The sequence below is a fragment of the Somniosus microcephalus genome, chromosome 6 (genome assembly GCF_052327205.1).
Source record: "Somniosus microcephalus isolate GS21.2 chromosome 6, FLI_Smic_1.0, whole genome shotgun sequence".
Classification (NCBI taxonomy): Eukaryota; Metazoa; Chordata; class Chondrichthyes; order Squaliformes; family Somniosidae; genus Somniosus; species Somniosus microcephalus.
The window spans coordinates 53,303,535-53,328,031 of NC_140992.1; the positions used below are offsets into that span (position 1 = coordinate 53,303,535).

General features: G+C 43.5%; 1 protein-coding gene and 1 long non-coding RNA gene across 2 annotated transcripts; one reads left to right on the plus strand and one right to left on the minus strand.

Annotated features, from left to right (window-relative positions):
• Nucleotides 1–3,310: 3,310 nt before the first annotated feature.
• Nucleotides 3,311–5,384, minus strand: hes1 (hes family bHLH transcription factor 1). The gene is made up of 4 exons (XM_085990226.1): nt 5,083–5,384; nt 4,878–4,973; nt 4,674–4,761; nt 3,311–4,253 (listed from the first exon to the last, which is right to left on the minus strand). The coding sequence occupies exons 1-4, from the start codon at nt 5,188–5,190 to the stop codon at nt 3,598–3,600; spliced, it is 948 nt and encodes a 315-aa protein (XP_085846352.1). The 5' UTR covers nt 5,191–5,384; the 3' UTR covers nt 3,311–3,597.
• A 101-nt stretch (nt 5,385–5,485) lies between these two features.
• LOC147115731 (uncharacterized) lies at nt 5,486–10,663 on the plus strand. The gene is made up of 3 exons (XR_015078677.1): nt 5,486–5,698; nt 6,939–8,314; nt 9,039–10,663. It is a non-coding gene; the product is annotated as an uncharacterized LOC147115731 (long non-coding RNA).
• The last annotated feature ends 13,834 nt before the right edge of the window (nt 10,664–24,497 follow it).

Consider the following 24,497-nt stretch of genomic DNA (forward strand, 5'->3'; position numbering starts at 1 on the left):
CTGGCCATCAGTGTCCCTGAGAAGCGGAGGAGAAAAAATAATCAATTTCTTGCTCCTGATCATTATGCAGGCCCCTTGCTGGAAAGTACTCAGGTGTGGATGTCTGGTGAGGACAGGATTGGATTCAGCTCTAAGGCAATGGTTGAATATCTTGGCAACTCACACTGTCTAGGCTCACACCTAAAGAATAGTCACTTGTGCAAAGTACCAGACGGATGCTGATACTTTTTGAACCAGACTCCAGCATGAGAGATCATCTTCAGAAAAACAAGGTAGAAAATTGGATGAAAAGGAATAGGGGTGGTAAGAAAAATGAGGGGCATCCACTATCACCTTTTAATTTAAACTTGTATTTTCAGATAAATCACATTATTTAGATTAAGCATCCTGATTTTACTTGAACTGGAAATAAATTAAAAACTACATTAAATTACATAAGTGACATTCATATTTTCATAATCTGTCTCAGTAGCTTTTGTTCTTTTCCTCTGTAAAGTAGGTATTGAGTAATCTTTCTTTCTGGAAAGCGTTTTGTCAGTTGTTATATTTTTTGGACAGGATAATTTATTTTATGCACTGTTAACACAATTCAAATTTACACCAAACATCCTGCAAAGGCATTTGTATAAGAGCATATTTGCAGATTGATTTTGACAGTTCAGTAGCACAATTTGTCCAGTATATCAAAAGCAGATTACCTTGTGTTACAGTGGCATTTCATTGCATACTACTGTAAACAGTAAAACAGTCATACTCATTATTGAAATAAAACGTTGTGAAATTGAATAAATTTTTAAGCGGAACAAATGCAACATTTTAATGTGCTTGTGTTGTTGTTTTACTTCAGGGCTTTTCATCCAATCTTTCTTTGTGAAAATATTTTTTGACAGTTGTTACATTTTTGGGACAGAATAATTTATCTTTGGCCATTGACAATTTTGTCTGGTCTTTTCACTGCACACATTCACTAGTATTGTCACAGCAATTTCATTCTATTGGTAGTGCAAAAGCACTGAGATTGTAATTGATTTCAATATAATGCAATATCTTGTTTAACCTACTCCAGTTTTACTGTCCTATACTTTTCTTAACGGATTTATAAGCAGTACAGTATTGAAATTTTTATTAGAGATCCATGAAAGGACTCGACAAGTGTTTATAGTTGTCTCTAGCATGAAACAATGCAACATCAGTGATATGCCAGGTTACCATTAGCAACCTATAACCTGTGTGGCCCTGTGTGTGTGTGTGTGTGTGTGTGTGTGAGAGAGAGAGCTGGTTTCCTTCACGAGTTTCATAATATGGACTAGCTTGAGATACTGAAAAAGGAACCTCGGCAATTCCTAAAGTTAGTGTACTTTGAAAGTATCTATGTGATCCCATTAAAAGTTTAATATGCAGCATTTCGAAAAAAATATATAAAACATAGCTATAATTCGTTAAAAATTGTGATCCATTACTGTTATTTAATCGTTTCAGATGGAAACTCAGATCACTGTGCCTGAAATATAGCTTGATGCCTGTGAGATATTCCCCATGAAATCCTGACAGGCATTAGGACCAAGAAGCAATCTCTCCTTCGGGAGGACTAACTCGTGTGTCAGAAACGCGCTCTCCAACATTCTCCGAGTGACTGGCAACATGCCGACTGCAAAGGGTTCGCTTCTTTCTCACGACCTTTCAGGTTTCTGATGTCATCTGGGAGCTATTCATTTCCTGCCAGAAGCTTTGCCTGCAAACCACCTTGGCCGCAGTGAAGCCCAGGGCTTGGTACAAGCTCAGCTAAATCATAAGCTGCTGTCCGAGTACAATAAAAGCAGAAATAGATTGCACCATATGGTAGCACTTAGCGCCAAGAGAGAAGCGAGGCTACACTTCATATGTGCAAGGAGTGTGGGAAAAGTTAATTGACTTTAATGACAACCTCCAACCAACTTATGATGTCCAATTTAACCATATGATTGCAACACTGACCAAACTAGTAAAAAGTCAGAGTCTGGTTTTACCTGCCAATTTAATATTTTGTAACCTTATCTCATGTAGTTGTCAGGCCCTCATGTTTTTATTAACTTTATTTTTTTAAATCTTAAGTAATGATGTGTCTTTATTAGTCTAAAGTTACCTAAGATACATTTAAAAAGACGTGAGCAGATTCAGAACTGATTTTTTTAATTGTAATACGCTAACGCCGTGCAGGATGCTTGCTAGGTCAGCACTGTTGGGGATAATTCAAATTTCCAAAGCTCTTCAGCAAAAGGAAGCATCACAGACCACATGTGCATTTGTTCAAAGAGCTGTAAAGGTCACCCAAAAACCACTTGGATCAAAACGCTTTACTGCAGCCTGCATGCCCTGACACCACTGTGTGTAATGATCCCGGGAATTTCCTGACTGACAACCAGTTTATGTGTAATCAGGTGCTGTGCTTAACGTTTCCGTGTAATAACTGCGCAACAATGAGCAAGTCACTCCCTCTGAACTGTAACACAATGGGACATATTTTCTTTAGCAGGATTGTTCTTTCTCTGATCGACAAGTTTTTGTCCACCAGGAGCCTGAAATAGTTCTGCACCTTTACCACAATGATGAGATCAAGTCTTTCTGGGATAATACGGTTAAGTATCGGGTTGATTTGCCCCGCGTACTTTATGCATTGTTGACGAAACCACATGAATAGCGCATTAAACACCTGGGGCCCTTAGAGAGATTAGCCTGTTTTTGTAACTTTCACACAAAACAAACCTTTTTTTTAAAAAAATGCGAGTTTCAACCAACTGCAAATGCTAGTATGTCTCATTCGCATTTTTCTCTCTTTGTCTGGTTTCTCCTTGCCTCCACCACCTGGGTACACGATCAACCACCTGTGTTACCAGACAAAATACAACAAGTTTTGTGGTAGGAACTCAACAAATTCCCTACAGAATCTGTGACTGTTTAAAGCTGCCTTTTCTGGCCGAAGCTTGTAAGAGGCGAAACCCGATACTGAGAACAGGTTTATCGACATCTGATCGTAGAATTTACACACAAAGATCTCGCATAATTAGGGGCTCCTTTTCCCATTCCTCAACAATAGGTCAAATCACGCGCCAAATTTAAAATCTGAAGGCTGGTGTTTAGAGAAAAAACATTTATATTGCAGAACACATTCTGAATCGGATTCTCACACCAAATACCAAAGTAAGATTGTTGAGTTTACAAGACGATCACTGTTTAACTCGTCCCCTGTCCCCCACCCATTCCTTTCATTGAGTCGCTTTTCCTCTTTAACACACCATTCACAGCCCCTCCTTTCGCGCTTGCGTTCTGCTCACAGAAAGGCAAACAACTTTATGAATGTTAGTTTTCTTTTTATTTCAAATATAAATCTTCCAAATAGGAAGGAACTTTTAAGAGCATTCAATTTATCTTTGGCATTTCATCACATCATAGAACATCTTGATAAGACAAATGCAATCCGATATGAACATTCTAAGTATATACAAATATAGTGCATAATATCGACATTGCTATACAATTCTATACACGAAATGAACTTTAAAAAGAAAGTCCTTCTTTTAAAAAAGTTTCCAGTCACTTGTTTCACGCGAAGTGGCCCAGTTACCAGGGTCTCCAGACGGAATCTAAGGAATCTGATGGTACGCCCACACTAACCGGACTGACAGCAGTGGTGGCAGCCGAGAGTGGAGGAGGGAAGCCGGGCACTGGGGTAATCCCAGACGGTTGTATGGGGGACCTGCTGGCCGGGGAGATGGCGGAGGGCAATGCAGTCACGTTGGCATTGGCATACAAAGGGATGATAGGTCCTGCCGTTAGCTGTCCACTGGGTCCAAAAGCCGTGTTGGGAATGAGGAATGCAAACTGGCCGTCTGATGCTGGCACAAGCTGGAACCCGCCGTAGACTTTCGTGGCAGCGGCAACCGCGGCTGCAGGCATTGCGTCAGCAGCACTCAGTTTGCAAGGCATGTTGACTCCATTCAGGGGCATGCCGCTGCCGCCTGATCCCGGTAGTTGGACGTGCAAGGGCTGTCCAAAAGCAGCGTGGGATCCGCCGGTCACAGCTGGGCTGGGGGCCGGCTGGGAGTAGTTCATGGCGTTGATCTGAGACATGCAGTTTGCCAAATGACTGAGGAGTCTGGTGCGGACTTCTGTGTTAACCCCTTCGCAGGTGGACAAGAATCGGGTCACTTCGTTCATACACTCGCTGAAGCCGGCTCGGTATTTGCCCAGAACTGTCGGATCTGTGCTCAAAGCAGCTAAAATGTAAAAAAAAAAGAAATTAATGATTCCATTTGATTGCCATATCTCCAAGTTTCAGTCATTGATTGATAAAACAGTTTGCTATACTTATGTTATTCGCATTATAGAATTACGTCTTTCCAAATAGTGATTAATCATACAACTATTTAAACGACTAGAACTATTTGGCTGTAGCTGGGTGTCACACTTGAAACAAATTGATAAGTAAACATTCTTAAAATTATTTCAAGTATTTAGCACAAGGCCATTTAATTTGGAGGAGCTAGTGCGGAAACAGTCGCCAAGTTAGAATCTATAAATAACCCAGACCGTGGGAAACCTTAACTTTCGCCAAGTCAGTAAAATGTTACCGAATACCAGCTCGACCACAGACGGAAGTTCGGAAGACAGCAATACATTGTGAATTAAACACTTACCAGTCATTTGGGCTCGCTGCAGATTTCGGAGATGTTTCACTGTCATTTCCAGGATGTCAGCTTTTTCTAACTTTGAATGTCTGGAACTCTGTAAGTCAAGGATAAAATTTGGTATAAATGAAGGGAAGTGACACGCACGCACTGCACTAATTCACTGCCTGCTGACACCGCACGCAAAGTTAAAACACACGATCAGATACTTACATCTTTCTTCAGCGCATCTAGGATCAGCGTTTTAAGTTGACTTAAACTTTCATTTATTCTCGCCCGGCGTCTCTTCTCCATGATTGGTTTGGATGACTGAAAAAAGAAGGATGTTTCATTAAGTAACAGGAACATAACTCTGTCTTTGATGTATTTGTATGACTTCTACAAAAAAACTAGATACAACAGTGGGCAAAGTATTTACCTTCCGATTTTCAGAAGCAGTTTTTGGCTTATCTGGTGTAGCGTTTACACTGGCTGGGGTAGCAGCCACAGGGGAAGAGGACGATTTCTCCATTATATCTGCTGGCATTTTCTTATACAAGATTCCAGCAGATTTGTTTTAAACGATTCCTTGCGATCGGTGACTTTTTAAAGTTTTGTCTTCTTTCCGCGTCTTGTAACCCGCGAGTTTATTTCCAAGCCAGCCGGGGCACTTTATTTGATTTATATATATATAGATATTGCTTTGGTTGTGTTATTATCAGTGATATGAACGCAGATCGCCACTGTGTAAAGATCAGCTCTGGCCGCCTGTATTTATATCTGGGATTGCACGCGAACGGCTCGTGTGAAACTTCTCAAAGTTTCTTTCCCACACTAACTTGTGACCAATCAGAGCGCGGCACACACGAGCCCGTCCCCGGGGCGCGACGCTCCAGCTCGTGGTGGACGGCGCGCCACGATTGGTTGCAACGCGACGGGGCGAGCGGCCAATAAACGTGTGGCAATCGCCCGGGCGGGCTGTCAATCAAAGGGGAAAGGGGATCCGCGAGCTGGAGGCGCTTTGACGTCTGTCGGCATGCGAGCTCCATTATCAGGTGGGAGCACGTGCCAAGCGCTTTATTGTTGGGGGGAGGGAGGAAGGGTGAGGGCAATAGCAGCTGTGTAAAAGCCTGGGAAAACCACTCCCCCCTCGCCACTGGGAGAAGGCTTATTGTAAATATTTAGCGGCGCTCCTTGCCTGGGGAGATTGCTGGGTGTGTGTACGCCAGGAAAAGGGTGAAAGCTGCGATACCAGCAGCTGCAGAACGAGGGCCCTCACACGCTATCATCTGCACTGACCGAGGGGGAGGGGTGGGTGGTTGCTTTCGACTGCTCGTGCTGCCGGGGACCCCCTCGACGCGTGGCCAGCAACCAGCAGGGAGCATGCTGCACCCGGAGCTGGGAGCAGATACCGCAGCCGGCCAGCAAGTCGCAGCTACCGTCCGACTTAAGGCAGCAATGCGGTCGGCGGAGGGAAGCGTCTCGGCAGGCTCGGTCTTTGCTCCCCCACACGCTTAAAGATTGATGTTCGGCCGATGCAGTCGCTGGCGGGCTCGGTTAACCCATTAAAGGTGCAATGAAGTCCCATGCCAAGCATAACAAATTGAAGTCTGCTGCAAGTCAGCATTTTTTGCGTTGTTGATTGCACCGAGTATATAGCTAACAACATTCTGGGAAGACGCCAGTATCTACAGCTTAGTTATGGATTATTTTCATATCTGCAACTTTTAATGACGTGCATTGATTACTAGTCCATGTCTGCAGTTTCAAAGGCTGTTACATTTGCAGTAGTTAACATGTTGCCATTGTCCCAGGGGAATAGTTAGCTTTTCCAGGAAAAGTTTCTTCGGGTTCTATAAACAAAAACAATTGGACGCCATTACAATGCTGTATTTATATTTTGCGAATGTATCCCCCCAGCCCCCCGCCACACGTGTAGTTTTTTTTTAAGGAAGAGCAAGTAGATGAGACCTGAAACTGATCAGACAGTATTAAAAATGCTTAGAAGCAGCTTTAGTTGAGGTATTTTGCGTCATCACGAGATAAAACATACGTTGCTGAGCGAAACTTCAGCATTTTCACGGATACAGTGTCGTCATGGTGTAATATTTTGAATCAAATTAAAAGATGTAAAATGTCAATCGGAAAAATTATACAATTAAGTATAATTCTGAAGAAATTTTGAACAATGTAATAATAGAAATAAAGACAGTATCTACACTCTAAACGACAGCCTATCTTTCTTATGTGACGACCCTTATGTGTTTTCAGCATTTTTTTTATTTTTTATTCCAGACTTCCAGCATTTGCGGATTTTTTTGAATACCCACATACGATTTCCCTTCTTAAATTGGAAGCTGTACTGGCCTGAACATGTTCAAAATCTGGTGCGTGAGCTTGATTTGTGAAGGTTTCTGATGAAATGTGAGCACCTTTTAATACACTGCCAGTCAGCAAGGCAACTGGTGCGAGCCAGTCATTAAAAACACGGAACGAGGAAACACAGCCACCGCCTTATTCATTCCATTTTCAATAGTTTAAAGCGGAAATGCCAACTATTTCGCTGAATAAATCATTCATCAATTTCGTTTTTGCAATGGCTTTTTAAAATGCAGATTCTGTGTTGTTCATCCATTCGTTTGTAACGGATGTTCAGCGGTAAAGTTAAACCAGGATGCTTATTCATTTTGTGACGTTACAGTACGGAAATATTATCCCTTTAAACATAATTCTTCATACACGGGATCAGAAGTTCTCTGAGCATGCGTACTGCACTAAAAGTCCTGCACCTTACAGTCATTAAAAACGTAGCATTTATATTTATATACATTTAACGCTAGGATATATATTTTTAAGTAAACATAAACTTTGAATAATTTTAATATAAGTCTATATTCAATTCTTAAAGGGACGTTTCTCATGATCAGTAATGATATTAATTTAAAATTTCTCCCCCAGTGACTCGAACGTTATACTGAGAACCAGTAACTACACCAATCGGAAAGATGTGATGACAGCGTTTTCAAACGAAATGATTTGTAGCCTCCAAAACAAACCACTAATGATATACGAGTACTGCACCGGGCACTCTGCAAAGGTTATTTGCTTTGGCGATTCTATTGAGGGGTAGTTTGTGTGTTGTTGTCTCGGGCAACAATATTTTTTAAAGAAAATACTACTCCTGTCGAGTCCTGAGTTATCTGGTGCATTTCACAAGTACCTACAGATTGTCAGTATATCCTCAAACCTTCGGTTCACATTTAAAACATATTCAGATATAACGAGCATCTGCCGTGAAAATCAAATGATTAACATGTGTAAAATGCAACTTGTCATAACCACTTTAACTAGTATTTCTTATCATAATGGATTGTTTGATCTTTTGGCTATTCCCATTGAGTAGGATGACCCCTCTCCCTATAAATATCTTGTCGCTGTGTGCAGTAGTCACGTGGCAGAGAAACGCTTTCAAATCTTCAAGTTTCCGATGGTTGCAAGTGGAAAGCTGTGTGGGATTGGGACTCTGCCATGTTTTCGGTTATATAGGTTTTATGTTTACTCTAGAAACAATAAAAGACAGGGCGCACTTTAGGAGGCGTCCGTTGGATCGTCCTGACTTGATTGTTTTGCTGTGTGCAGAGAGACAGTTCTGGCTGGGATTTTGTGGGCTGGTAAGTTGTTTTGCCTCAGGTTCTGAAACTGTTTTGCAAACGCCTCACTGATTTTCTCACACTCAAGTCCCATAGAACGCCAGCAAAGCGCGTCCCTCCCTGCCAACAAGCACTCCAGCTCTTTTGAAATCCAGAGTACACAGTTTTTCTATACCTGGTTTGCACCTGGTCAGGGCTAATCTCATACATCACGTCATCTGCTCCCTTCAAGAACCGTGAGAAAAGTAAAGTTAGAATAAAAAGGTGCACCAAGATGTTTACATATCCCCTGTGTGCAAACCAATTGACTAAACACGTGTGTACCTATATCAAACATCGATAAGGCTCGATGATAAAGTGCTGCGGGATATGTAGGATTGCAAGACAGATGGAAATTACAATTTAAGCAGAATGTCAAGTATATACCCAGAACCGTATCAAAATATTATGTTAGTATAAGGGTGTCAATTGATTGCTGCAACTTGTTAGAGTTACATTAGACAAACTTTGAGGCTAATAACAGTAATACTAATTTTGTGAAGCAGTTCCGGAAACCTGAAAGCTTTTAAAATTGAACTTTTAAACTCTTTTTTGTCCAATTAAATGTTGCTGTCCGCTTGAATTTCAATCTAATGAAACGCTGCTCGAAATGCCAATATGCAACAATGGTTAAGGAGTATTTGAGATTCCAGGCACATTTTTACTGATAATTGTCAGGGTGTTCAAATGTTTTTTTTTTCTAAAGCTTGTCGGAAATCAGAGGAGAGCGCCGATCGTGTTGAAAGTGCTGTCACACGACTGACACACGACAGAGCAGCATCTCCGAGAAGAGCAAACTCCCGATCAGCTGCCAGTGCCAACGCGAGTGGACACGGACAGCGAAAGAACATTTAATGCAATGAGGGTCTTTCATTTTCCCGCACGAGATTTCTTTGAGCCAAAATTAACTACCAACACAACTAGAGGAGGGCAGTGACAGGTAGTAATTCAGGTTTTGAGTTTTCTGATGCTAAAATTGTAGGGAAACCGTGAATTAAAGAAAACAAACGGGACATTTGAAATACAAGCTGAAACCACTTTCAGAAACTAGGTTATTGATCTGCAGTATCTTAAAAGACTGATTAATATTTATGGCTTTATCCGGTACCTTTGCCCATTAGTCTCTATAACTGTTTCCAATGCTCTGTGATGATTCCGTGGAACATGATTTTTGGAAGTTGACAGTACAATGACAGCATAATCAATTTAGAAGGTGTAGAAACAACCAAAATATCAGACATACTGTTTGCAGACAGTGGAAACACCTAAAATAGTCATTATTTGTTATATTGTGAAATCAGTACGCACACTTAGTGTTTTATATCAGAGCCAGTGACGCCAATCTCTGGAATGTTTAACACGGGTCAATATCGTGCATCGTCTCAGCCAAGGCATGATACCACAGTGTACGTTTTATGATTATATCACAGCAATTGGCAAAGAAGGGTAATCGATTTTTATTAAACTACATTACCATTCCACCGGCTAATAAATGTTAACGATTAACTCATTTTACAACAGTGTTTGATTTGCTTACGTTTTCAACATTGACGCTCCTTTCAGCATATTCTCAATAAATGTGTGATGCCTCGGTCACATTTGAACATCCAACTATGTGAGTTGTTTGTGATGTGAGTTGATTGATCCCACCGCCAAACTTGCGGTTATGAAGAGTTTTATTTCTGATCTTATAACTATTAAATACATCCCAATAACAGAGACGACGTTAACTGCAGTGAATTTCGGAATACAGCGATGCGATGTGTCCATGTTCGGGACGAGCTGGATGAGCCCGGTGGCACTTTTCTCTTTATCCAAATGTTCTCATTCCATCCACTGGTATTTCAAACGTCATTATCACCGGCATTTTCAAAATGTTTAGAATGCAGCGGAATGTCAAGGCAGCTGTTGTTAAATTGCTCATATCAGACTCATATAGTCATCTCAGTTTACTTATACCCCTTTCTCATGTTGATATCTTTATTGTAGGCTGTGAGGTTGCTCTCACTAGAGTATGAACGCAATTACGAGCAATTGTAAGCGCTAAAGTACGTGGGAATACTGAAGTTAAGGAGATGCGGTAACAGGTCCCCGTCAATCATTGGTCCCCGAGTCGTTTCACAAACCAACAGCTATTGAAGTAATCAAAGTCCGAATCATTTTGACGATTAAAAGTGCCTTGATTAGAACCGCTGCTCTTTCAATGATTAGCTTTCCAGAGATAATACCACCCCTTCCCCGAAAAATATAAGTATGTATGTTGCGCTTCTATGAATTATAATTGCAATTCTGTATTTATAGAATCCGGAGCTTGGTACTTGGTAAGTGACAAAGAGCCTCACTCCCTCGTGTCACGAAGGAATTTAAGTTTCCACGTGTACCAATGCGAATGTTGGATGACAATTGTCTGGGGGGGGGGGGGGTTTGGTTACGAATCTAACGTTTTATTTCTGCAATACGAATTTTGATGCATATTTCCATTATTTTCATACTTGACTGTATAATGCAATATTTGTAGACCAGAAGAATAATGAAAAGATATAAAGCGAGCAAAGGCAGAAAAAGAGAAATCAAGAGAAGTGTGTGACGAAGTATGGGCAAACTAGACAGTCTGTAGCCGTCTATGGTCCATTAAAAATGTTTCTTAGTATATTTGACTTTAATAATTAGAATCACAAAGGTATTCATAATTTCCTGGTTCAATTCTATTGAGCAAACAATCCCAAATGATGACAGTATGGCAATTGAAGTCCTCACGTTAGGCCCAGGTAAGAGGATTACAACTATAGTGTTGAACGAGCATCGTCTTACCGATCAGATTCAATCCAAATAGTGCTTGTTTCAGAATACAGTATTAGAATGATATATTTTATGAACAATTTGTAGATTATTGATTAAATGTTGTAACGGGCGGCATTATTCTTACTTTGTAAGATATGAACAAAGTTCACATCTACAAGATTCGGTTTCTAAATCCCCTTATTAATTTGCAGCTTGCATTCATTTCATCGCTATCTACCACCCTGTGATCATCTCTGATTATCTACTCCTACAGTACTAGGGTGGCTTGCTTGATATAAACATTGCTTGCATGGACAAAAGTCAATAGAAAAGTAGTCAACTCATTGTCCTTCGTGAAGTTTTCCGTGAGTATGGGGCTGAAGTTGATCGCTTCAGCAATGCGAGGGGACTCTAGTATTTCTACTGATCCAACCCATTCTCGATTTCAGATAGGGACAATCTCCTAGTAATTTGTCGATACACGGAGGAAGATGGATAGAATGATCTTTCAGTGTTGCAATCCCACAGGTAAACGGTGTTTTCAAACCGTATAATTTGTAACAGGCATTCCTTTTGATTTATATGTGATATAGCAAGGTGTTGATCCTGTACTCCTTGAGGCCTCCAGCTCTCCAAACCCAACAGCCCAGGCCTAAGCTTCTATTTTTTATTTGCTGGTTCCTTCTGTTTAAATTTCGTGGACCTAAGAGATTTACAAAGGGCTGTTTTAGCACAGTTGCCTCATTGCTGGTTAAATCCTAAATCAAAACACTGAAATCTGTTCATATCAGCAACTTGAGATATATGCAGATTAATGGGAATATGGATTTGAATTTGTATATGGCTCCTGAGGCTCTGTGATGTGCACACAAAGACAAACCATGGCTACCCCTGCAATATAGTATGTTTGTAAGAGTTGAAAACAAAAGACTAATCAGAAACATCTATATTGCTGTCTATTCTGATTCAGAAGGTTGTGGATTAACCCCCATTCCAGGATTTGAGCACATAATCTAGGTGGTTCAGTATTGAGGGAGCACTGCACTGTGGCAATCATTTTTAAATGAGGCCTTAACCCAAGCCCCATTTGACTGTTCCAGTGCTTCAGGTGGGTGGTAAAGGCTGCATTTACATTACTTAACCACAGCATTGGTGCAAAGTGGTGTGAGACTCCCTGTCTCGTTTCACTTTGAATCAGTTTGGGCCTTCAAACCTGAATCACAGTTCACAAGTTTAGCATCAGTGCAAAGCCGAAACTAAACCTGCATACCATTAACTTCTGTGGGGATTCTTCCAATTGTCCATCTTGACTTGGGCAGAAGATCTGCAGAGACCCCAGAGAAATGACGGTCAATCAGGAGAACCTCGACTGAAACTCAAATAGTGTGAATAGACCAAAAAGATTCCATGGCACTATTTGAAGAAGAACAGGGGGTTCTCCTAGAGCCTTGCCCATATGTAATCACTACCGAAAACAGGTCAACTGGTAATCCATCCCATAGCTGTTTGCAAAACCTTACTGTGCTCAAAGTGGGTGTGACACAACAGTGACTGTTTCAACGGCAATTTGGGGTGTTTCTGAGAAGATAATAAAGAGCTACTTAAAAGCAAATCTTTTTATATAACAAGCATTTGGGAAATGTGTTTACATTTGTGAGCCTTTGTATTATTTATACCATGTTATTGAAAAAATTAAAGACGTACACAAGAAATTGTAAGCCAATGCACTGCATTACATAGAGAAATTTGATTGTTACTTTTTTTGCCATCACTACAGCACACTGCTTTCAGTTTACCTTTCCAAACAGACAAACTAGACCCTGTTCTCAATTACAATGACTGCTACTTCTGCCCATTGCATCATAATGTAACATAAATAAAGTGGGTGGAGAGAAAATGCAGGCTGCTGATTTACATTAGTCCTTAATCACAAGAGGATGAATTGTTGCAATAAATGTAAATGATTAAAGCTAATTCGGCTTAAAGGGAATCTATCAGCAGATAGTTGCTTTTGGAAGTTCACATCCTAACCAGCAAGATGAGCCTTATCAGCAGCGTCCTGACATTACACCTTTCAAGAATTGGCTGGTTACTTGGAAAAGAGCAATCAGTCTCTACCTTTCCCGTGGGAGTTTGCACAGTCAGGATAACCCCGAGACCTTGCTGGTGTGCTGCCAGCAACATTAAAGAACTTCCCCCACGATTACAGGGGCATTATGCTGTTTTTGATTGTCCTGAGATTAGATTTTTGGAAAGAAAAAAAAACCTGCGGTTCACATGATCCTTGTATTGCACCGTGAGGCCGCTATTATTCGGCAATTGTGAACCTGCCAATTTCATTTTCACCGTGCTTTCATCACCACAGTCGCTTTAGTTAAAACGTTCAAATGACAGTTGTAACTTAAGACTGTAAATAGGTACAACATTCAACAAATGAAATGCCGAAAACTGAACTCAAACCGAGTAGTATCTGGTTTGGGCTGTGGATTAAAGTGAATTAAAAGGAAAATAACAACGTCATGCTTCTTTCATGCATAAAATGTTTGACTCTAGTTTCTATAAAATGTAAAATATGTAATTTATTACAGATGCCGCTCAACCTGCCCTTGTGTGCTCCCTGCGTGTTCGTCCGAGCAGCGAATTAGAATTGGTACATTGGTGTCCCTCGTTTGAAGCAGTCAGAAAGTTCAGAGTGTTCCCAGTGATACCATTTGAATAACATTACCCACACCAGGAGACACTACTGAGCATGCGTTCAGATGTCCTTGATGCTCAGTGATGATGTCATCAAATATACTCATATACTGTAATAGGACGGTGTGGTTACAGTTTTGGTTCTTGGCCCTGTGCTAGCCTTGGCCACCTCCTCTTCATTTAAATACATAGAAACATAGAAGATAGGAGCAGGAGTAGGCCGTTCGGCCCCTTGAGCCTGCTCCGCCATCCAAAGTGATCATGGCTGATCATCCAATTTCAGTACCAGGTCCCTGCTTTCTCCCCATACCCCTTGATCCCTTTAGCCTTAAGAAATATATCCAACTCCTTCTTGAATATATTTAATGAATTGGCCTCTACTGCCTTCTGTGGTAGAGAATTCCACAGGTTCACCACTCTCTGGGTGAAGAAATTCCTCCTAATTTCTGTCCTAAATGGCATACCCTTTATCCTTAGACTGTGACCCCTGGTTCTGGACTCCCCGACCATCGGGAACATCCTTCCTGCATCTAGCCTGTCCAGTCCTGTCAGAATTTTATAAGTTTCAATGAGATCCCCTCTCATTCTTCTAAACTCCAGCGAGTACAAGCCCAATCGACCCAATCTCTCCTCATACGTCATTCCTGCTATCCCAGGTATCAGCCTGGTGAATCTTCGCTGAACTCCTTCCATGGCAAGAACATCCTTCCTCAGATAAGGCAACCAAAACTGCACACAATACTCAAGGTGTGGTCTCACCAAGGCCCTGTACAACTGCAGCAAGACACCCTTGTTCCTGTACTCAAACTCTCTCGCTATGAAGGCCAACATACCATTTGCCTTCTTAACCGCCTGCTGCACCTGCATGCTTACCCCTCATAGACATTATCCACAAAATGGAGTCAGTTTCCCTATGTATGCCGATGACACCAAATTTATCTTTCCACCATCTTTCTTGACCTCATAACCAATTCCTTTTTGTAACACTGCCTGTCCAACATAAAGTCACAAATGAATCACAACTTCCTTCAGCTGCACAGTGGAAAGGTGGAAGCCATCATTTTGGCTCCCTCCAACAACTCTGCTCCTTTGTTGCTGATTCAAGCCGCCTGCCTGGCATTCATTCAAACTGAACCAAGCCCTGTAAAATCTGGGCTTCCCATTCGACCCTTAGGTAAGCTTCAAGCCCCTTGTTCTATCACCATAACAATTTATTTCGGTCTCCGCAGCATTGCCCGCTTGTGCTCCTACCTCCGCCTCTCTTTTGTTGAAACTCTCATCCACACTTTTGTCACCTCTAGAATCGATTTTTCTAATATCCTCCTTGGTAGCCTCCCATCCTCCACCCTCTCTAGTCTCCAACCTATCCAAATCTCAGCTGCTCTTATCCTGTTCCACAATAAGTTGCATTCACCCATCACACTGGTTTCTGCTAATGTACATTGGCTTCCTGTACCCCAACACATTAATTTTTAAATCCTTGTCTTCAAATACTCCATGATCTCACCTCATCCTCTATCTTAAGCCATCTCTAGTCTTAGATATCCTCCTTTGGTTCTCTGACTCTGGCCTTTGGTGGATCTCACTCCCCTCACCACATCATTGGTGATAGAGCCTTTGGTTGCTTTGTTCCTACTCTCTGGAACTCCTGCCTGAAAGCCCTCCACCTCTCTGTTTCTTTCTCCAGAGAGAGGTTTAGTGCTAGTGTATTATTTAAAGTCTTAGGCACTAAACTGGATGATAACAGAATAAAAAAAATCACTGGTTTATTGCAATACGTAAGGCTTTAGGTAATGAAAATACTAAACTAAACAGAATTTACATCAGAGGGATGGATTGCAATATACTTTGCATTAAATACAGGTTATTGAATTTATATTATTGAACAATCATGATTATTTTTATTTTCTGCTAAAAGATCTATATAATATAAACAGTTGGGGACAGCATCAGTAGTGTTTGCACTGTTCATAGTTCATAGCCCAATTAAAACCACCCATTTTTAGAGGAATTTCCATAGGCAAAAAACATTTGATTGTGTTACATGCTTTTTGTTACTTTTTTTCATCCAATACGGAACCTCACCTTTCTGATAATAGGTTACTTAGTATTATGATTCTAGTGTTAGTGTATTGTGTAAATATGGGTCTGGGGAGGCTTCACTTTATCTTTGATCTCACCTAAGTGACATATTTCCAGGCAACAAAGATGCTTTGTTGGTGACATGACAACACAGAACTGCCATCTGTGCTGTGTACATAGATCTGTTTAAAAGGCCTACAGACTGCAGTCGTGTAACTGTTAATCTCAGATCTCCGTAGTACCCAGACTCAGCCAAATCAGAATTATTATGGGTATTCCCTTAAATGGACTAGAAATGTCATGTATATTTTTCTAGGTCACTGAGTACATACAGTAACTTGTACGGTTATCAAATTACCTTCATCTTTATACTGTATTTGTAATCCATAATATCTGCTTCTAATTAGATTTGTTTTAGTGATGGCGTGGGTATGTGGTTGAAAGCTTATCTCGGGGTCTGATATGACACCAAGGTTGCCTTAGACAGATGTTAGGGAGAGGGATGGAGTTGGTGACTAGGGAACGGAGTTTGTGGCGGGGACTGAAGACAATGGCTTCGGTCTTCCCAATATTTAGTTGGAGGAAATTTTTGCTCATCCAGTACTGGATGTTGGACAAGCAGTCTGACAATTTAGAGACAGTGGAGGGGTCGAGAGAGGTGGTGGTGAGGTAGAGCTGGGTGTCATCAGCGTACATGTGGAATCTGAGCCCATAACTAAGACTGCCTATTTCCACCTCCGTAACATCGTCCGACTCCGCCCTTGCCTCAGCTCATTTGCTGCTGAAATCCTCCCCCATGCCTTTGGTACCACTAGACTTGACTATTCCAACATACTCCTGGCCAACCTCACATTTTCTACCCTCCATAAACTTGAGGCCATCCAAAACTCTGCTGCCCGTGTCCTAACTCGCACCAAGTCCTGTTCACCCATGGCCCATGTGTTCGCTGACCTACATTGACTCCCGGTTAAGCAACACCTTGATTTTAAAATTCTCATGCTTCTTTTCAAATCCCTCCATGTCCTCACCCCTCCCTATCTCTGTAATCTCCTCCAGTCCTACAACCCTCTGAGATATCTGCGCTCCTCCAATTCTGGCCTCTTGAGCATCCCCGATTTTAATCACTCCACCGTTAGCGGCCGTCACCTTCAGCTGCCAAGGCCCTAAGCTCTGGAATTCCCTCCTTAAATATCTCCACCCTCTACCTCTCTTTCCTCCTTTAAGACACTCCTTAAAACCCATCTGCCCTAATGACTCCTTATGTGGCTCTGTAACGCTCCTATGAAGCACCTCGGGACATTTTACTATGTTAAAGGCACTATATAAATACAAGTTGTTGTTTGTTTTATTGATAAAATGCTAAAAAAAAACTTTATTTATTAGGAGTAAAGCCATTAGTTACACACTGCCCATATACTTTAGATCAATCTCTCATAATCCATTCTATATATGGTTCACAAAATCCATTGATAAGAACTTTTATTTTTTACCAGTTTATATTCTATACCTAATTTTTTGATAACACTAGCTGAGGGGGAAGATACCCCCCCATGTTTTATCACATATTGGCTTGTAATTTGTGGTCAGCAGTGAAGCAAATGCGTTCGCCGCTGGCCCCGAAGTAAGCTTCGCACAAAGATCTCGTGATCTCTATGGCGAGAAGTTCAGCTTCTCCGATGTGTAATTGAAATCAACGCAAGTTAATGGGGATCCCAGTGAAAAGCTGCTGTGACATCTGCAAGCTGTAAGCAGCCAATCAAAATGCAGGATTCTCACAGACAGCGAATCAGCGCAGCCGGTGGAGTAGCAGTGAATGACAGACCGCAGCTTCGGGATTTCTGCTTTCGGCTGGGCATGCACTAAATCCTGAAGTTGCAGTCAGTTTCAAAGGCAAAAGGATGGCAAATGCTTCCGGTTCGCTGTCATAAGGACCGCAAATTCCGGACCATTGTGTGCATTGAGGTAGGTCTTCATACAGTAATAAAACCAAATGAAGATGATGCACTACAACAATTTCAATTCTCATCTCAACTCATCTTGCCCTCCTCTAATTTCACTGCTCCTTTACAACCTTAACCTCCCCCTCCCTTTAAACTCTCATATCATATTCATGGACCCCCTCCCACCTTCAAATTTGATATCTCTTGTGGCCTCTCTACTCCCAATGTCTTGATCGCAGACAAGGCAATTTCTGACCACTTCCTTTGTGCCCTTCCAACCCAACTTTCTCTGTGTCCGCCCCTTGAAAAACTCTCCCCCAAGTCACCTACAATTGTACTTTCAAGCTGCCAACGGCCAAGCCTTTGGCCCTCCATATGCCATGATAATTCTCCAGCTGTTGTTCTGCTCAACCACTTCCCTCCTCCACCTTTGATACCCTTGTCCCCTGTAAAACATTTCCTCTTTCCTATCCTGGTTGTTTCCCCTGGTATGGCCCACAATCATGGCTCCCTCAAGTCCAGTGCATGCAGACTTGAGTGCATCTGGCACACAAATGGTTTAGCCATCAACAGATTTGGCCTGGCCATAACAAGTGCTATCAGGCCACACTCTCCCCTGCTAAAATTGCTCCAGGATCATCCTGGAAAGCAAAGGTAACCCCTGGCTTCATTTCTCCACTACTAACCATCTCCTTTAAAGCCTTCACCTCTTTCCTTCCATTCTCATGTCCAACAACAAGTGAGAGGAGTTCATGAACTTCTTTGTCAGTAAGGTTGATACCATCTGTTCAGCTGCCTCTGGCACATTTCCCCTTCTCTTACCCATCAAGCCAAGCCTCCCCAAGGCTCCCCCATGCCTCAGCCCTGAACCTACATCTTTCTTTAGTTTCTCTTCTATCTTCACCTTATGCGCTCTATTGAACACATTCCCACTAAACTGCTGACCACCCAACTTCCCTTCTTGGTCCCCATGCTAGATGACATTGTAATTGCTTCCTCTCATCAGGTACTGTCCCCCTCCCTTTCAAAACCACCATCATTACCCCCCTTTTCAAAGAATCCACTTATAACCCCTTTGTTATTACAAATCACCACCCCATTTTGAACCTTTCTTTCATCTTCAAAGTCCTTGAACATGCTGTTGCATCTGAAATCCACGCCCATCATTTCTGTAACTCCCTGTTTAAATATCTCCAATCAGGTTTCCATCCCTGACACAGCACTGAAACGGCCCTAATCAAAGCCACAAATAACATTCTCTGTGACTGTGACTATGATATATTAGCTCTCCTTGCCCTCCTCAACCTCTCTGCAGACACGGTTGACCACACCATCCTCCTCCAATGCCTCTTCTCCGTTGCTTAGCGCAAGGATTGCCTTCACTTTGTTCCACTCTTATCGACCCAATCATAGCCAGAGCAACCCCACACCATTACCTCTGGAGTCCCCAGGGATCCATCCTTAGCCCCTTTATCTTCATCTACATGCTGCCCCTTGGCAATGTTACCTGAAGACATGGGATTAGCTTCCACATGTACACCGATAACACCCAGCTCTACCTCTCCACCACCTCTCTCAACCCCTCCACTGCTTCAGTATTGGCAGACAGCTTGTCTGACATTCAGTGTTGGATGAGCCATAAATTTCTCCAGTTAAATATTGGGAAGACTGAAGGCATCATATTTGGCCCCTGCCACAAACGCTGTACCCTTGCCACCGATTCCATCCCCCCCCCCCGGCCCACGGCCATTGTGTCTGGTTGCAGCCGACTGTTTACAATCTCAGCATCCTATTTGATCCTGAGCTGAGCGTCTGACTTCTAATCCTCTTGCTCCCAAAGACCACCTACTTTCACCTTCATAATATTGCACGCCTCTGTCCCTACCCATGTCCAACTGCTGCTGAAACTCTCATCCATGCCTTTGTTAGCTCTAGACTCAACTATTCCAATGCCATGCGGGCCAGTTTCCACCCTTTACCCTCCATAAACATTAGCTCATCCAAGAATCTGCTGCCTATATCTTATTCCACACTAACTCCTGCTCGCCCAGCACCCTTGTCCTTTGGCAACCTATATTGGCTCCTAGTCCCCCACGCCCACATCCCATAAACTAATTAAAAAGAATAGTAAGGGCTGAATCTTAACTCCTAAAAACGGGTGGGTTGGGGTTGGGTCAGAGGTTAAAATTCAAAAAATCTGAAACAGGAACCCAACCCGCCTCAAACCCACCCACTTCTGGTTTTAACAGAGGTGGGATGAGGGGCGGTCGACCAATCTGCTCGCAGGAGGCAGGTTAGTCATTTAAATATGTTAATGCGTCTGCTGCCTTCATTTTAACAGTGATTCTATTTTTAACCACAGCCGGTCGGGTTTCCCAGGCCTCGGGAAACCCAGCAGGTGAAAGAATATAAGAACATAAGAAATAGGAACCAGAGTAGGCCATTCGGCCCTTTGAGCCTGCTCCGCCATTCAATAAGTTCATGGCTGATCTTCTACCTCAACTTCACCTTCCTGCACTCGCGCCATATCCCTTGATTCCCTTAGTATTCAAAAATCTATCGAAAGGAGGTGAAAAGGGCTGAATCCATGGGGTAAGTGCCCTTACAGCACTGCCTGTGGGCCAGAAGGAGCAGGAGTGTTTCCTCCAGCCCAACAAGCTACACAGTAAACACGCCGCCCCACGATCTGTTTGCTCCACTGCCAACCGAAACCCCTCCGACCACCATCGGACACCCCCTCCCGCGATCGAACCCATCAACCACTATCAGACCCCCCGACTACTATCCGACCCGCCCCTCGGCCACTATCGGACCCCCCCTGACCACTATCAGACCCCCCTCTCACGATCGAACCCATCGACCACTATCGGACCTCCCCCCGACCACTATCCAACCCGCCTCTCGACCACTATCGGACCCCCCATGACCATTATCGGACCCCCCATGACCATTATCCGACCCCCCATGACCACTATCCACTATCCGACCCCCCATGACCACTATCGGACCCCCACCAACCACTATCGGACCCCACCTTGACCACTATTGGAATCCCCCGACCACTATCGGACCCCCCTCTGACCACTATCGTACCCCCCCCGAACACTATTGGAACCTCCCCGACCACTATTGGACCCCCCCGACCACTATCGTACCCCCCCCGAACACTATTGGAACCTCCCCCGACCACAATCAGACCCACCCCCGACCACTATCGTACCCCCCCGAACACTATTGGAACCTCCCCTGACCACTATTGGAACCCCCCCGACCACTATCGGACCCCCTCACTCGACCACTATCGGACCCCCCCCACCTTGACCACTATTGGAACCCCCCAACCACTATCGGATCCCCTCCTCGACCACTATCGGACCCCCCCCCGACTACTATCGGACCCCCCCGACCACTATCGGACCCTCCCCCCGCCCACTATCGGAAGCTCCCCCCGGCTACTATCGGACCCGCCCCTTGACCACTATCAGACCCGCCCCCGACCACTATCGGACCCTCCCCCCGCCCACTATCGGAAGCTCCCCCCGGCTACTATCGGACCCGCCCCTTGACCACTATCAGACCTGCCCCCAACCACTATCGGACCCTCCCCCCGCCCTCTATCGGAACCTCCCCCCGGCTACTATCGGACCCCACCCTGACTACTATCAGAGATAGTGGAAGGGCTTGCCATAATTTTCCAATCTTCCCTAGATGCGGGGGAGGTGCCTGAGGATTGGAAAGTGGCAAATGTGACACCATTGTTCAAGAAAGTGTATAAGGGCAATCCTAGTAACTACAGGCCAGTCAGTTTAACATCAGTGGTGGATAAAGTTTTAGAATCAATAATCAAGGAAAAAATTAACAGGCACTTGGAGAGGTTTAAGCTAATTAAGGAGAGCCAACATGGATTTGTAAAAGGCAGATTGTGTTTGACTAATCTAATTGAATTTTTTGATGAAGTAACAGGGAGGATTGATGAAGGGAATGCAATGGATGTTGTCTGCATGGATTTTCGGAAGGCGTTTGACAAAGTACCACATAGAAGGCTGGTTAACAAAATTGAGGCTCATGGAATAGGTGGGTCAGTGGCAGCTTGGTTAAGGAATTGGCTTAAGGACAGACAACAGTGAGTTGTGGTAAATGGTTGTTTTTCAGGCTGGAGGATGGTAGACAGTGGTGTTCCCCAAGGGTCAGTGCTGAGGCCACTGCTTTTTTTGATATATGTAAATGACCTGGATATTGGAATACAGAGTAGAATTTCTAAATTGGCTGATGACGCCAAACGTGGGGGTGTGGCAAACAGTGATGATGATACCAATCGACTGCAACAGGACATAGAAAGGCTAGCAGAATGGGCAGACAAGTGGCAGATGGAATTTAATAGAGAGAAGTGTGAGGTGATGCATTTTGGCAGAAGGAACAGGGAAAGGCAATATACACTTAATGGCACAGTTTTAAAGAGTGTGCAGAGACAGAGGGACCTGGGAGTTAATGTGCATAGGTCCCTGAATGTGTCGGGACATATTGAGAGAGTGGTTAGCAAAGCATATGGGATCTTGGGCTTCATAAATAGAGGTATTGAGTACAAAAGTAGAGAAGTTATGCTGAACCTTTATAAAGTGCTGGTTAGGCCACAACTAGAGTATTGTGTCCAGTTCTGGTCACCACACTTTAGGAAGGATGTGAAGGCACTTGAGAGGGTGCAGAGGAGATTTACCAGAATGGTTCCGGGGATGGGGGATCTTAGCTACAAGGACAGGTTGGAGAAGCTGGATTTGTTTTCATTAGAGCAAAGGAGGTTGCGGGATGATTTGATAGAGGTGTACAAGATTATGACGGGTTTGGATAGGCTAGACGGGGAAAGGCTGTTCTCACTAGTTGATGGTACAAGAACTAGGGGACACAGATTTAAGGTTTTGGGCAAGAGATACAGGGGGGATGTGAGGAAAGCGAGTGGTGAGGACCTGGAACTCGCTGCCGACGGAAGTGGCGGAAGCGGACACACTCAATGTTTTCAAGGGGAGACTGGGTAGGCACTTGAGGGAAATAAACTGGCAGGGCTACGGGGATAGAGCGGGGGAATGGGACTGACTGGATTGCTCTACAGAGAGCCGGCACGGACTCGATGGGCCGAATGGCCTCCTTCTGTGCCGTTATGACTTTTTGGCCTAGAAATTCGGTGGGTTGCTCCACCAGTTAGCACCCAAAGAGGGCACTTAGTGGCTTTAATGCCACTGGCCACGCCCCTCACGAAATTTAGCGGGGCGCTAATGGCGGCGTTAGCCTGTAGCGCTGCGCCACCACCGATGATGTCATCAGTGTGCGCAGCGCCCCGCTACCGCCCCGATCGTAATATTGGGTCGCGCCCCCCCGCTGTAACGCCGGCCGCAATCTGCGACCGGTTCAGGGGGGCCGACCTGCGGCGGTAGTGGCGCTAATTAAAGGGGAGGTGCGGGGCGGCCATTTTTTTTGCTGGCTGCCTGCCAGCACCTCCTCGCGCCGCTGTCCCCGGGCAGTGCCGGCTGTGTCCCGGCTGTGTCTCTGATCGCGCTGGTGCAGGCCCCTCCCCTTTAAGAAGGGGAGGAAGGCCTCCAGTACCACAGTGCGCCGTGCCGCAGCGTGTGGCGCTGCGGCACGTTGCGCTGCGATATTCAGTTTCAGCGCCCCAAGAAGGACGCGGGGCGCCTCGAGCAGCGCCCCGCTTCCGTTTGGGGCGCTGAAACTGAATATCGCGCTGGCGCAATCGGCTCCTTCCGGGGCGGAACTTCCGGTGCCCAGGCCGAATTTCTAGGCCTATGACTCCATGTGAATCAAGTCTTTTACACTCATCAACCTAACATAGCCATTTGCAAACGGGGGTAAAATATCTATTTTCCTCAAAAAGGGAATAAATAGCTCTATTTCATTGGAATTAACAAACCACTTACAGAATGATGGGAATGCACAAAATTGAACGGTTCCTGTGAAAAGGTTTAGTTGATGGTAACAAAAAAATCAGCTAATCGCAACATATCTGCAATAAACAATGCTTCTTAGCAAGTATAAGTTTCAAAATGTTTGTTCATCTCGTTCTAGATTGTGCAATTGTGGTAAAAAATGGCTGAACAACAGTAAGGAACATTCTGATTTATCCACAAGATACTACTTAGGCACATAGTGGAAGCCCTGATTTCCTTCTGAAGAATGCAGAGAAGTGCAGTTCAGATGAAGATGTTACATTTTGACACTGATAGCAGTTTCTACTTGCCAGCCCGATCACACTATTTTATGTATTACATAAGTTGTTGCATTTTACTATTTTGTTTTGCAGCAAAATAAGAGTGCAAAACCTCCCCTGCATTTTATGTAATGCAATTTTAGGACAATAGCACAAATGCAGCTGAAAAAAACAAAAATCTTTAAAGCTTGATGCAGTATTCTTAGAACTTTTTAAAATTTGTCATCCTACTTATTAAATGGTATTCTTTGTTCATTGGTACTTAACATGCACCACTTATGTACATAATGCTGTAATGTACAGATCAGATTTCAAAGTATTGAACAATGTTCAAATTGTCAAGAATTTTCTGACTATAAGAATTTATGTGAAAGGGAACTTTGTTTGGGTGGATACTCAGGTAGAAATTGGTATGTGATGGGCTCGTTTCTCGGGTGTAAAATGGGCATAGCAA